The following is a 14,765-nucleotide window of genomic DNA, read 5'->3' as shown; positions in this document are numbered from 1 at the left end:
GGTGTCAGCTGATTAAAAAAAAGAATGTCTTTGGTATGGTTACTTCTGTTCAACAATGTATGTTTTATATATTTATGGTCACAGTCTTGCCATAACCTAACATGTTTTTGGCTACTCATGTTACTATAGATAGAGGGGCTAAGATACGGGATTTGGGGACAGGGCATAAACATTTTCTGAGGGCTAGACAGTTTGGATAGGTGTTTTATGTACAGTATTTCGTTGGCTCCCAACAACCTGGGAGTTAGGAGATATTCCCATATTCCTGATGAGGAAACTGAGACTTACGTAGCTTGAGCAACCTTCCCAAAGTCTTGAAGAGTCAGGATTTGAAACTAGTTCTGTTCACACCAACATAACCTAAAACCCAGGTTAGTATTACATGAGTCAGATACAGAGATAATTAAGTATCAATAGCAACTAAGTTTATAGCTCATGGTTACTATGTTTACTTTATTCAGAATGTATAAAAGTCTCCTTTAAGGGAGACTTTGCTTAGTGTAATGGCATTTCTAATTGAAATATTTTTATGAATACCATCTTATTTGGGACACAGAACGCTGCTGTTAAGAGCAGCTCACTCTATTTCTTTTCCTCCGCCAGTAGTCACTCTGCCACCAGGACAGTTAGGGTGAAAGAATCTCTTCCATTAACTCTTTTGTATTGGCCCTTAGAGAATTTTTAGGGGAAATCGAATGTGGGAGTTGGAGGTTTAGTTGGAGTTAGGAACAGTGGAAAATGCCTTAGTGCCTCCTCATTGCTTAAGCGACATTAATTGTAACCAGTTGTGTATATTGTTTGCATTATTATATTCAGAATTAATTTTAATTTTAACCTCTTCTAATTACTTAGGTTAGGTAAAAAATAAAAAATTTGGTTTGCTCCAAAGCTTTTCCCCTACTCAAGTTCATGTTTATCTCTTAAGCTGATTATTAGCCCTGGCCAGTGTGGCTCAGTTGGTTGAATGTTGTTCCATGCACCGAGGGGTCACTGGTTGGATTTCCGGTCAGGGCACATACCCAGGTTGTGGGTTCCATCCCTGGTTGGGGTGCGACTGTGCAGGAGGCAACCAATCAATGTATCTCTCTCTCTCTCTCTCTCTCTCTCTCTCTCTCTCTCTCTCTCCCCCCTTCCTTTCTCTCTAAAATGGATAAAAACATATTTAAAAAATAAACTGACCATCATTTTAATGTTCAATTGGTTCATATCCTAATTTGGCTTGTAAGTCACTGTTAACACTAATTCCCCATTTTCAAAAGTTGTGTACCAGCCGAGGGTCTTAGTGCATGATCAGTTTTCCTCATCCAAGTTCTTGCCAGATCCACTTTCCCAGCCAGTTGATTCTTTGATCAGAACCAGTCTTAATCAATATTGATCTTGATTGGACATTAATAACTTAATGTGTTCTCTTCAAGTACTTGTAACCACTTTTGACTTCTCTCTTACAAGAGCTAGTGGTACCTGTCTGAGCACAGATAAAACTCCTTCCAAAACATACCAAACCACATGTTGGGAACTATGCCATGGGCCTGCCCTTGCCAGCTAAGATAGTCCCACCCACAAATCAACCAAGCAGCAGGATCCAGAGTTATCAAGTCTATGCATTACCCTCAAAATCACATTGAAATACATCCGGCCAACTATGTTGGTAGTCTATTCTACCTAATAGAGTTCTTCCAGTCCCATCTTCCTAGAGTTGTTTGGCTAAGTTGTCATTCCTCTTGCTTTTCATGCCTCCAAAACCTGTCATTTCCCATACATGCCTTTTTAAAAAGACTGTTTTCTTTTTAACTGAGATCCTGTTCTTCCTAGACCTGTCCTCTGATGAACTGTCCTAAGAGGCTTTGGCAACACCACTTGCCTCTTTTTATGTATCCTGTTCTTCCTTACATACTTAGTTACACAGATGGCCAGTTATTTAAAACCAAATGTAGAGTCCCAGCTCTCCCAGACACATCATGACAGGCCCATGGTATTAGTTTTCCTGGCTAGCTTCTAGAGATGGAGTTACTGTTTCAACTGGCCTTTTCAGGGAAGAACTTTCTAGCTAGAAAATACCACCTAATATTGTAGTACCTGAAGAACTTACCTTGTACCCTGCAAGTAATTTTTTTTTTCAGCTTCGATAATCATGTATAACCATTGGTGTATTTGCCCAAACCCAAGAGCCCTGAGATCAAGGCTACCTTACTCCCAGGATTTCTTTGTATTTTTGAAACTGCTACAGACTTTATATAATTTGAGAAACTTTTTTATACACATATATATATATATATATATATATATATATATATATATATATTGATTTCAGAGAGGAAGGGGAGGGGGAGAGAAATAGAAGCATCAATGATGAGAGAGAATCATTGATTGGCTGCCTCCTGCATGCCCCCCACTGGGGATCGAGCCAGCAACCTGGGCATGTGCCCTTGACCAGAATCGAACCCCGGGACCTTTCAGTCTGCAGGCCGATGCTCTATCCACTGAGCCAAACCTGCTAGGGTGAGAAACTTCTTTAGTTCATGAAGACGAACAGGCAGAGATTCTAGGAAGTGATTTGTGAAAAGTACCAACACATTGTGAGGAATGAGGTAGAAGGTCCAACTAGCACCTTAAGAGTAGAAAGCAAGGGTGAGCGGACTGTCAGCTGTGGATCTGCAATTTGGCCTGCATTATTCATAATGTAACTAAAGCTTGGGGTAGTAGGAGGGGAGGGAAGAATAGAAAAAACAGGGATTCATATTACAGTGTGGCAGGTGCAGAGGATGGAAAGTGGCCCCGTCCGTTGAGACCCCCTGGCCATCCCATACAGCATTTGTGCATTTGAGGATGAAAAACCAGTTTCATGTGACAAACTGAACAATAGGGAATCGATATTCCTAAGGACAGGAAACCAACTTTCTCAAACACACCTAATCACTCTCTGCGGACGGGTGTGTGTCATTTTTGGCTTGCAAGAGATTCTGGATGTGCCAGGTGTGTTTGGCTGCTTGGCTCCAGTGAACGGGAAATGGTTCTGCTTTGCACTGTGGCAGTTGGCAAAGGACTTTGACCTCTTTATGCTCCAAGTTGGTCAGGGAAAATCGCGGTCTCAACAGGCAGGTCCCTGGGCATAGCCAGCAGGTGATGGGGAAATTAGCACAGTTCACGCTGTACACCCAGTTGTGCTAGCAGCTTGATAGCTCATGTGAAGTCTCTTGTAGCTTGTTGTCACCAAGCGGTGCTGTAAAGTTCAAAAGTTAGTCTATGAATAGAACTGTCAGTAGAGATGGGGAAAAATTTTACACCCAGCTCTCTTTGAGAGCAGATTTGCTGAATCTTTCCTAGCTATTAATAGGATGGCTTAGGAGTTTCCACCAGTAGAGGTCAGTGGGCCTTAGGGAAGAACTTAGCAGAGAAAGATTATACCACCTGGTGGTTCTTTTATGATTATTTTGTCTTTTCTCCCACAGAAAACTATTTATTCCTATTTCATATCATTTGAGCTATAGTCAATATTTACTCTAATCATGTAAGTGTGCCTTACACTTCTGCAGTACAATTCTAAGCAGTGTGACAGGTCTCATTTAGGCTGAGCTACAGTTTGGGGAGAGGGTGGATTGTTCAGTACATGTAAAATGCATGAGTTTATAAAGCACTATTTTATAATTACAAATTTCTAAATAAAAAGTAATTCCTATTTGCAAAAGGGCATGAGGGGACTTTTTGGGGAGATGGAAATATTCTACATTTTGATTGTGGAGGTGCTTACACAGTTATGTACATTGTCAAAACTCACTGAATCATACAGTTAAAATTGCTGAATTTATAGTTTGTCCTTGTACTACAGTGAAGCCTCTTTTTAAACAGCTAAGGGTGAGAAAAACCGCAGAGCAATACAATCTGACTCAGAAACAATACTTGGGCTCTGAAAGGAAATCCCTACTGACTGTTTCTTGAATTTCAGGGATCCATTTGAGGGAAATATTAGAATTTGCTCTTTTTTGGGACTACTGTATTTTCAAAAGTTATGAGAAGAAATAGAATTGATCAAGGACAAACCACCCACAGCTTTCTACTTAGCATGACTTCGCCTCGTTATTGCAGGTCAAAGGCAGAAATGAGACATACCTGCCGTGGTACCATCAACCTGGCCACAGCCAACATCACTGTGGAGGACTCCTGCAACTTCATCATCTCCAATGGAGGTGCTCAGACCTACCATCTGAAGGCCAGCTCGGAAGTGGAGCGGCAGCGCTGGGTGACAGCCCTGGAACTGGCCAAGGCCAAGGCTGTGAAGATGCTGGCAGAATCAGGTAGGGAGCAAAGAGCACTGTGCCAGGGAAACTTTTCATTTGCCTGTCTTACGCACAAACCTTATTTTATCCCTCATTGTCATTTAATTATCAATATCACCTAGATGTCTCGGGTACATCATGCAGTGTTTCTCCTGGAGAGATGGTTTTCAAGTGAGGCCAGTTCTGCCTTACAGGGGACACTCAGCAATGTCTGGAGCCATTTTCTTGTCCCAGATGAGTGGTGGTGGTGCTATTGGCCTATTGTGAGTAGAGGTCAGGGAGGCCGCTAAAGCTGCTGCCATGCAGAGGACAGCCACCCACAACAAAGAGTTAGTTATCTGGCCCAAATGTCAGTATTGCTGAGGTTGAGGTTTATGACCTACAGGCATAAACAGTTATCCTTTTGCTTTTAATGCCAATTGACTCCCTTACAATTATGAGAAATGATTATTTTATTGCTAGATCAGTCTTAGGATTATTACAACTCACAATTTGTATTTACCTTACTTTTTAATTTTCTCCTGACATCTCCTTACTTAACTATTTGTTAGTGGAGTTGAAACAAGCTTCATAGACTGCCAAAAACATTTTATGTGATATTTTCTATGAAACATCTTCATTTTGCTACCTTAGTTTCACTGAAAAAGAGCAGTCTGATTATGTTTGTATTTTTCTTCAAGGAAAATGGTAGGATTTCCCCCATAGATGTTGACAGTTTAAGCATACTGAGCTTGTTCACTTGGAGCTGACCAAGATGGTCATCTGCTGACTTGTGTTCATCTGTTGTTTTTCTTATCCCCTATAATTTCCCATACCATATTTATTATCTACTAGGCAGTGAAAGGAAAGTTCACTGCTTTGTAAACATTCTGGTAACAGGCTATGTTTTCATCTTGGCCCTGCCTCTCTGCCCAGCAGTTGCGTCAGGTCTTTCCTTACTTGTTTCGTTTTGATTTTAGTGCTGATGTTTGGCCCCTGCCCAAAAGAGGTGCCACTGCTGGAGAAATACTTTGCAGTTACGAAAGTGTTAAGTACAGAACTGGTAGCGAGAGGTACAACATAGCTGTCTGCTTGACTGACTATTGGAGAGTCATTGAACAGAAGACCTTGCATTGATTTCAGTGCAATGTGGCTATAATGTCAGAAAAGTTAATTTTGTAATCTTCTTCTCCTCTTCAGAAAAGACAAATAAATTAATGAATCTTTTGTTTATAAGGAGCTAGACTGTGATTCTCAACCCATGTCATACAGGGCCTACCGAACACCTAACTAACAAGTGATAGTGGATTTGCAGTAATAATCAGCTGGGGCTGGATTGGAACCCTCATGTTAAAGTATAAAGGCTTAATAATGCATACCTAATCCCAGGAGCCAGTTAGCTTTTCCATCCTGATCTCTAGGTTTTGAAACTTCAGTGTGCATCAGAATTACCTGGGGGGCTTATTCGAAATGCAAGTTCCTCGACCTTACCTCACACTAGCCAATCAAAGTCCCTGGGGGTGGAGCCAGTGAGTACACCTGTAAGAAGAACTCCAGGTGTTTGTGATGCAGGTGGGCTGTGGAACACACTGTGGAGAAGTTGTCTGGTAACGGCAAGCTGTCGGGTGGTCAGAGCGCACAGTGGGAGGAGTGTCAGTTTTGGTTGTGGGCAGAGTTGGCAGTGTTCAGGCTCTCACTCCTGGGCCTGGAATCATGTAAGTTACCTTTTGCTTCTGCAGATGAGTCAGGAGATGAAGAGTCTGTCTCACAAACTGACAAGACAGAGCTGCAGAATACCCTTCGGACATTGTCCAGCAAAGTTGAGGACCTGAGCACATGCAATGACCTGATAGCCAAGCACGGCACCGCGCTGCAGCGCTCCCTCAGTGAGCTGGAGTCCCTGAGGCTGCCTGCTGAGAGCAATGAAAAGATCAAGCAGGTCAACGAACGGGCCACACTCTTCAGGATCACATCCAATGCCATGATCAACGTAAGTGCAGATGGTATCTGTGTAGCTTTTTTATTCTTTCCCTCTTTCAAAATGTAATTCTTCCAAAATGCCAGGAAATTGTAATTGATAAAGCACAGGACATTAGGTCCTGCTTTGCTGCTCAGGGATTTAAGTTAAATTGTCTGTTGTATGAAATAGAACAGGGTGCACAGATGGAATGACTTCCCTGCTCTGCTCAAATGGTCAGGAGGACGCTGCTCCAGCCTGGGAGTTAGTTAGGAGTCCATAGTTCCAGCCCTGTTTCTGGCACCAGCAGGACATCTGATGGTGATGTTAATTGCATCCTTTAATCTCTGGATTGCGGTTTTATTTATTTTGAGCTGGCTCTATCTGTTGGAACTAAAAGATCTCCTGGGTCCTTCCACTGTCAAGTTCTTTGAGCTTTAAGTTGGAGTCTGATCCCTATGTTGCTAATGTATTCTGACCCACGGTGTGGTAAATGGGGGTTGGATCAAGTGAGAGCTTTATAATAGTAGTTATTCCATCTTTACTCCTTGATTTCAAGGGTAATTTTAGTTGGTAAGACAATAACACTCAGCTTTGGGCACTTCGGTTTAAAAATAAGGGGCCACTGCTCTGCCTTCTCGTGACTTCTGTCTTGGTGGCTGTTGCTGGTTTGGGGTACTTCTGCTGCTTGGCTGCAAGGCTCTAGATAAAGCCAAAGCCCCATGGGAATTAGTGATATTATTTCAGATCCTGGGGAATCTGTATGAAATGAATACTTGGTTTAAGCAGTGCTATTTTTCCTCTACTGGTAACTGATTCTCACCTGGCAGGTTGTTTTAGCAGTTTCAACTTGAAAACAAACCCTAAAAGACATTTCATAATGTAAGTGAGAAGGGGACTCGGTGAGAAAAGGCTTATGCAGGGTTGTTGTTTTTTTTTCTTACCTTATTAAATGGGATGAAATTACTTCACTAGGGCCAGATTTTCCATTGTTGGGGGAGTGATAATAAGACTTATTAGGCCCTGACTGGTTTGGCTCAGTGGATAGAGCGTCGGCCTGCAGACTCAAGGGTCCCGAGTTCAATTCCAGTCAAGGGTATGTACCTTGGTTGCAGGCACATACCCAGTGGGGAGTGTGCAGGAGGCAGCTGATCAATGTTTCTCTTCCATCGATGTTTCTAACTCTCTATCCCTCTCCCTTCCTCTCTGTAAAAAAATCAATAAAATATATTTAAAAAAAAAAGACTTATTAGAACTAGTGTGGCTCCTAGAGATCAAAGGTCTTCCCTGTGATCAAGGGGACGTTTAATTTTTCTCATCTTCAGAGCTCTGACTCACAGAAGGTAGAAAGGACAGTTGTTTTGTCCACTGCAGGAAGGTCAGCTGTCTCCAGGACTCTGCGCATCAGCACTGATGCTGTGTTTCTCATGTGTAGTCGTGTGCTCATTCTCCAGACTGTGGCATTTCTTAATGACTGCTTGCTCTTCTGGTCCTCATAAGTCATTCAGGCCAATTAATAGTGAATAAGTAATAGAACAACTCAGGACCCAAGTCTCCTGGTAGTGAATGTCACCTCTTATCCTTATCAGGTGAACACCCTACTCCATGGTAATTTTTTTCTACTCTAGATATGAAAAATTTGCTAAATAAAACACCTCTTGATTGAAAAATTTCTCATAAAACTGAAAGTTTAGTTTGGACATTACTCTTGAAACCATGCTCATCTTTGTTCCTCGGGGCAATTCTTCCCTAAGTTGTGATTGCTTGGGAGTCAGAGGGAAGTTGTGTCTTATTCTGTTCTCTCCTAGTGCACTGCCTGTACCCCTCTCATAGCTGGTTATTGCTTAACATGTGTTTTTTATCCCTGTCTTATTTCCTTTATACCTTTTAGGTGATAGTGGCAAGGCCTATAGTGTAATATGAATGTTGGAAATTACAATCCTAGCGCATTACATTCCTAAAGGGGCTTTTGTCCTAAAGGAAGAATACATTTTACTTAATTTTGTAGGTTGTAGCTTTTTTTTTTACTACCAAAGTGAATCTAAGCAGGGGAGTAAGTTTGACAGTTAGTATATCCATTTGCTAATTCAGTGGACATCTCTTTTGTACCGTCTGTCTTCTAGGCACTATGCTAAGGGATAAAACAGATGTGGGCATATGTAAAACTTTAGACAATAAAAAAATAAATTAAAAAAACACACAGATGTGGGTGTGGTCCCTGTCCTAAGGAACATTACTCTCTGATGAGGGGACAAAGAAGTTACCAGATCAGTAGGACTGTGCCAAGGAATGACAGAAGTGAGCACAGGCTGCTGATATAGCACATAGAATTTAAAATTCAGCTGAATTCTGGAAGACCAAAGAGTGCCTGCCTGTGAAAAAAGGCAATTAGCCTGGCCAGCGTGGCTCAATGGTTGAGCAATGACCTATGAATCAGGAGGTCATGGTTTAATCCCTGGTTGGGGCGCATGCCCGGGTTGTGGGCTCTTTCTCCAGTAGGGGGCGTGCAGGAGGCATCCGATCAGTGATTCTCTCTCATCATTGATGTTTCTCTCTCTCTCTCTCCCTCTCTAAAGTCAATAAAATATATTTTTTTAAAAAAGAAAAAAGGCAATTAAATCCAGCTTCCTTGGTTAACTATATAGCCTGGGCAACCTACTTCCTCTGTAACCTCAATTCCTTTTTGGTAAATGATGACTGTACTAGGAAGCTGCTCACAAGGTTGTTGAAAGGCTTTTATCAGATAACTAGGGGCCCAGTGCACGAATTAGTGCACCTTGAAAGGAACTGTGGGCTGCGAGTCTGCAGTGGGCACGGGCGGATCTCGGCCCATCCTCTGTGCCTCCACCCGGCCCCTCCCGCTGTGGCACTGGGCCATCTGCCGGCAGCAGGTGCGGGTGTTGGCAGCAGGTGCGAGCACTCGTCGGGACCGCAGGAGCAAAGAATTTTCAGCAACTACCAAAGGCTCACCCCAATGACAGTAACCGGTGCCCCCCCCCCCCTTGGTCTGGTGCCCCTGGTCACCTGCACATCCCACCACAGCCGATGCCTGCTGCTGACGCCCTCCATGTTCTGCGTGCACCCCCTGGTGGTCAGTGCATGTCATAGTGACTGGTTGTTCGGTTGTTCTGTTGTTCAGTCTATTTGCATATTAGGGTTTTATATATATATATATATATATATATATATATATATATATATATATTGATATAAAGTGTTCAGCAAATGCCTGATATAATTGTGTCTCACTAAATTTTAGTTGTGATCAATATTATTAAAAGGAAGCGAAAGAGAACAGTTGATCCAGGTAGAGGTGTGGCATAAGCAGATCTCTCCTTCTCTCCCAAAGTCTGGGAACTGCTGGTAATTGACTATTAGTGGAGCAAGTTGCAGCTAGAGATGAGGCTGGAAAGGAATTGAGTGTGGAGAAGGGATAGGGTGCAGATCATACTAAATGGTTTTGGTAGTAGTGCATTAAAAGAGGGTAAGATCAATTTTGGTGCAGGCTTAGTATAATAGCTAACACCTTATTGAATGCTTACTGTGAGCCATATGGTTCTAAATGCTTTATATATAAAGCTACAATTCTTTAACCACTTAACTGCCATGATATTTTGAATTTAATTAAAAAAGGTCTGCTGCTTGCGTCTATAGACGCTTAAGGCATACAAATAGCTAAGGTATTACTGTTGTTACTCTCTGTTTACAGATGAGGAAGATGAAGCACAGAGAGGTTAAATTACTTGTCCAGAGTTCCATAGCTAGATAGTGAGATGGAGCTGTGATTAGAGCCCCAGCCACCCAACTCCAGTGTATGTACTGCCTCTGAGTATGGAGGATGGAAGGAAGTATGCAATTCCAGAAACATTAAAGAAGAATCGATAGGACTAGATAATTGGATATGGGAGGGACTAAAAACTCAGAATCAAGTATACATCTTGGTTTTCTGTCTTGGGTACGTGGAAGGGCCCTAGAACTATTGTGCCATGGGGCACACTGAGGGAGAAGCAGAGTCAGAAAGGGAACATAGTGAGTTCACTTTGGGACCCACAGATTTTGAGATTACTTTGAGCCACTGAATAGGCAACTGGATATTCTGGTCTGAAAGCTCCATGAGCACAGAGCTGGAATTACTGATTTCACAGTCATTTAGCCTAGAGGCAATAATCGAAACCATGGGTGGAGAAATTTTATTTACCTTATAGTTTCTCTAGAACAGGGCATTTAATTTTAAGAATACATTGCTTTATTTATTTATTAAGCAAACTTTATCAGGTTCCTACTATGTACAAAGCTACTAAGGAGCTGAAGATAAATATATGAATTAATCATAAATTGTGTCTTCAAGTTGTGTATGATCCATCTGGAGACATTGCACATCAGTCATGCGGCTGCTGTGGCTATTTATTTATTAAGCAAACTTTATCAGGTTCCTACTCTGTACAAAGCTACTAAGGAGCTGAAGATAAGTATACGAATTAATCATAAATTGTGTCTTCGAGTTGTGTATGATCCATCTGGAGACATTGCACATCAGTCATGCGGCTGCTGTGGCTGGTGAAGAATAGAGGTGTATGCCAAGTGCTGTGGAAATGTACAGAAGATACTGACTGCTTAAGTGACTGGGGGGTGAGGGAGTGTCACAGAAGAAAAACATTTGCCATAGATCTGAAAACAATGAAGAGGTCTTGGCCAAGTAGAGAAAAGGGGTAGGAGAGGGCATTCTAAGCACAGCGAATGGCATATGCTATCTATGATAGGTAGGCAGGCCTGAAAGAAATATGTTGCTCCAGGAAATAGTGATTCCACGGAGGATGCAGGAGTCTGGCGAAGAGGATATAAAAAGCATGTGGTAGCCCTACTGTGAAGGGTCCTTTATATTCATAACCAGTGGTTTTGATTTGGTCCCAGTACCAGCAGGGAGCCAATGATCTGATCAGATTTGTGTTTTGTCTCTAGAGCCTTCCTTTGATTCCTCGGGTAGGCTTCTAATTTTTATGGTCAGTTGTTTCTCTTAGTGACCAAAATAAAAACAAAGTCAGTTTCCCCATATTTGGTCAATTCAGTGCAGATTCTCTACTCTCAGTGTCTGAATTCTTCAGCTTTAGGTGACTTGGGTTTAGTGAAGAATTTATTAAAAACAGTCCTATGCTTTTCCTTCTCTTTCTTTCAGTCAATAAATTTTTTTTTTTGGTGTAGTTCACATAGCTGCCCTCTGTGATGTTGCCACAAATACTTTGTCTAGGTTTACTGCTCCCTTGGCATTTGGTTGGTCCTCATGACCAGGAAAATATGAAAGAACCGTGACAACTATGCTCATTTTGTTTTCTGGAGTCGACCTTCATTGCCTCATGGAGCTGGCTGTCCCTGCTACTGGGGAATAACAGGGAAAGTCTTTCTTTGTAATCTGCCTGTAAAGTTCCCAGAATGGGTTCACAGGGCCTGACGGGTATCTCTGACTAGTTGAGTGACACTTATTAACTCTTTTCCCCTACAGGCTTGCAGAGATTTCCTTATGTTAGCCCAGACCCATAGTAAAAAATGGCAGAAGTCACTGCAGTATGAACGAGACCAGCGGATCCGGCTCGAGGAGACCTTGGAGCAGCTGGCAAAGCAGCATAACCACCTGGAGAGGGCTTTCCGAGGAGCCACGGTGCTGCCAGCACACCCTTCTGGCAGTGCGGGTCCAGGAAAAGGTAAGACGCTGGGCCTCTGGGCAGCTTGTTCTGAGCGGAGCCAGGGTGTTTTCTGCCGTTGGTAGAAGAACTCCAAATTCTCCGGAATCAGTGACTCATGTGAAATGTAATTGGTGCCACGGATTTCTTCTGTCTTTTCCACTGCTGTCTACCATTTGTTGCTTTGTTTGTGACTCGTATTTAAAATCCTGCTGAACCAAGTTTCGGCCAAAGTTATTAAACAAGGCTTTTCTCCTTACAGATCAGTGCTGCTCTGGCAAAGGAGACATGAGTGATGAGGATGATGAGAATGAATTTTTTGATGCTCCTGAGATCATCACCATGCCTGAAAATTTGGGCCACAAGTAAGTTATCTTTGATCCTGATAAGAATGAACGTATCTGACCATCCACAGGTTAGAAATGCTTCAAGGGGAGTATCATACTGAGATCTAGGACCCTTTCCTTGAGTAAGTGGAAAACTGTTAGCTTTTTTACCTGACCAGGTTGTCCAGAGATGTTTAAATTCATACATATTTTATTCTACGTGTCATTCGATCACCCATTAATAAGTTTGTGCAGCATGCTTAGCATTCTGCTTTGTAAAGACATGGCGAGGACCAAACTCTAGTTCTGGTCTTTGTTCTAATTCTCATACATTTCCCATCCGTGTAGACGTACTGGCAGCAACATCAGTGGAGCCAGCAGTGACATCAGCCTTGATGAACAGGTAACTCTTATTTGGGAGTTATCTGAAGTGAGGGACTTGAGGTGTGATTCTCAAGGATTTGCTTGTAAAGCACCAAGAGAAACAGAAAAAGTACTGATTGTTGTTTTTTTTAGAAATACTTTTTAGCATGGGGGAAGGGAAGGTTATAATACTGGGTTTCTGTTCTTTGTGGGAGATTGAATGGCTTTGTTTTGTTCTTAGTACAAGCATCAGCTGGAAGAGACCAAGAAGGAAAAGAGAACTAAAATCCCATACAAACCCAACTATAGCCTCAATCTGTGGAGCATCATGAAGAACTGCATTGGAAAAGAACTCTCTAAGATCCCCATGCCGGTGAGGTTCTCATACCAGGCTTCAGTGGAAGGCAGCTGCTGTGACGGCCCCTCCCACGGCTGTGGCAATCTGTGCATGGTCTTTGTCACCCTTTATCCCTTATGGTGATCTGCTTCAGTGTGGGCTGTGGATCTGGTGTGTTCCAGATCACCTAGAATCAGATGCATTGGGTCAGTAGTTTCTTTAAGAGCAGATTACTATGCTAGCCATGCAAAGATAATAGTCTCTCTATTTTCAAAAAGTATGTGGTTTAAAGGAGACAAACATGAAGATATTTTCTATGATAGTGTTGTTTCAAGTACTGTGCATATAAATGTTTAGGGAGCATAGAAACAAAAGCAGTTCAACCAGGCAGGTGAGGACCATTGCCATGGTGTTTGGGCTGACCTCCCTGCCTCCAGTCACGCCCTCTTCCAGTCTGTCCACATCGTTGTCAATGTGATCTTTTTGTTAACTATGTGGTCATGTCACTCTTTAACTGAAAATCCTTCACTAGATCTCTTTGGCTTTGAGAGTAGACCAGATTCCTTGGTGGGCTTGCTACTTCCTCCCTGAGGACAGGCTGTGCCCACACATCAGGTATTCTGGTGATTGGGAACTCCCTTCAGGTACTCAGAGGCATCTTGTCTATTCCCACGGGGCATTTGCACACACTGCTCTTTCTGCTCGAAACTTCAGCAGCTTCCCACCCACCCTTGCCACTTTTTTTTTCTTCTAAATACCCTTTTCTTCAGGATTCAGCACAGCTTCATCTATGCATCTGGTCAGGGTGAGATGTTACCTCTCCTGTGCTTTAGGTTCCATCGTTTATGTCTGGGCAGTGGATATCACTTGCTTGTTTAAATTTATTAGAATGACATTGGTTAATAAGATTATATAAATTTCAGTTTTTATATTTTTAAATGATTGAAAAAATCAAAAGGAGGATAATTTTTCATAACGTGATAATTATATGAAATTTAGATGTTAATGTCCATAAAGTTTTATAGGAACACAGAGACACTCACTCGATTGCTTCTTGTGGCTGCTTTTGTCCTACAAGAGCAGAGTTGAATGATTGTGACAGAGACCATATGGCCTTCAAAGCCTAAATATTTATTATTTCACCTTTTACAGAAAGAGCCTGGCCAATCCCTGCCTTAAACAAATATTAGCTTAATTCATTGTCATGTGAAAGTCCAGAAGTAGGTGGCTCAGGGCTGGTACTGTGCTCTGCAGTGTCCAGACCAGGCTCTTTCTGTCCTCTTGCTCTGCCGCTTATGGCCTCCGTTTCTAGGTCCTAAGTGACTGCTCCAGTGTGGGCCTTCAGGATCTCATTCCAGCCAGCAGGAAGGAAAGAAAAGAAGGGCTTGCTCCTGGAAATTGCATAAACCCTTGCACTTCAATCTCTTTGGCCAGAACTTAGTTATGTGGCCATAGCTAGCTGGGGAAGAGGCTGGCAATGAAGACTATTTTTGGTGACATCACTTGTAGTGGAGAGTGGCTGCAGGTTCTACCCATAGCCAGGCACATGGCATACAGAAATACAGAAAGCATTCCCCTCCCCTTGGGGGATTATGGACCAGTGACCATGGGCTGTGTTCCTCATGGGCAGAGACTGTGTCTTACTGTCTTTGTAACCTTGATGCTTCCCCAGTACCTAGCACATACACCGTTTAGCAAATGTTGAAGTGGTTAGTTAACTGGGTCTTGGAAAACAAATAAATTTATATGTAAGTGTGTAGGATTTCTGTTAGAAAAATGTTGACCTACCCTAACCGTTTTGCCTCAGTGGATAGAGCATTGGCCTGTGGACTCAAGGGTCCCAGGTTCGATTCC

The 14,765-nt window shown here is 42.5% G+C and overlaps 1 protein-coding gene across 1 annotated transcript in view; it reads left to right on the top strand.

The window, feature by feature from the left end:
- Positions 1–14,765, top strand: part of OSBP (oxysterol binding protein) — a 34,591-nt gene that overhangs the window by 1,234 nt on the left and 18,592 nt on the right. The window contains exons 2-7 of the mRNA XM_079786922.1: positions 4,084–4,292; positions 5,993–6,243; positions 11,708–11,906; positions 12,148–12,250; positions 12,560–12,614; positions 12,816–12,947. Coding sequence (XP_079643048.1) covers positions 4,084–4,292; positions 5,993–6,243; positions 11,708–11,906; positions 12,148–12,250; positions 12,560–12,614; positions 12,816–12,947 — 949 coding nt within the window. The remainder of the gene's footprint in view (positions 1–4,083; positions 4,293–5,992; positions 6,244–11,707; positions 11,907–12,147; positions 12,251–12,559; positions 12,615–12,815; positions 12,948–14,765) is intronic.

The sequence above is a fragment of the Cnephaeus nilssonii genome (assembly GCF_951640355.1).
Source record: "Cnephaeus nilssonii genome assembly, chromosome: 13".
Lineage (NCBI taxonomy): Eukaryota > Metazoa > Chordata > Mammalia > Chiroptera > Vespertilionidae > Cnephaeus > Cnephaeus nilssonii.
The sequence above is the reverse complement of the archived record's forward strand: the minus strand, read 5'-3'. Positions and strand labels throughout refer to the sequence as shown.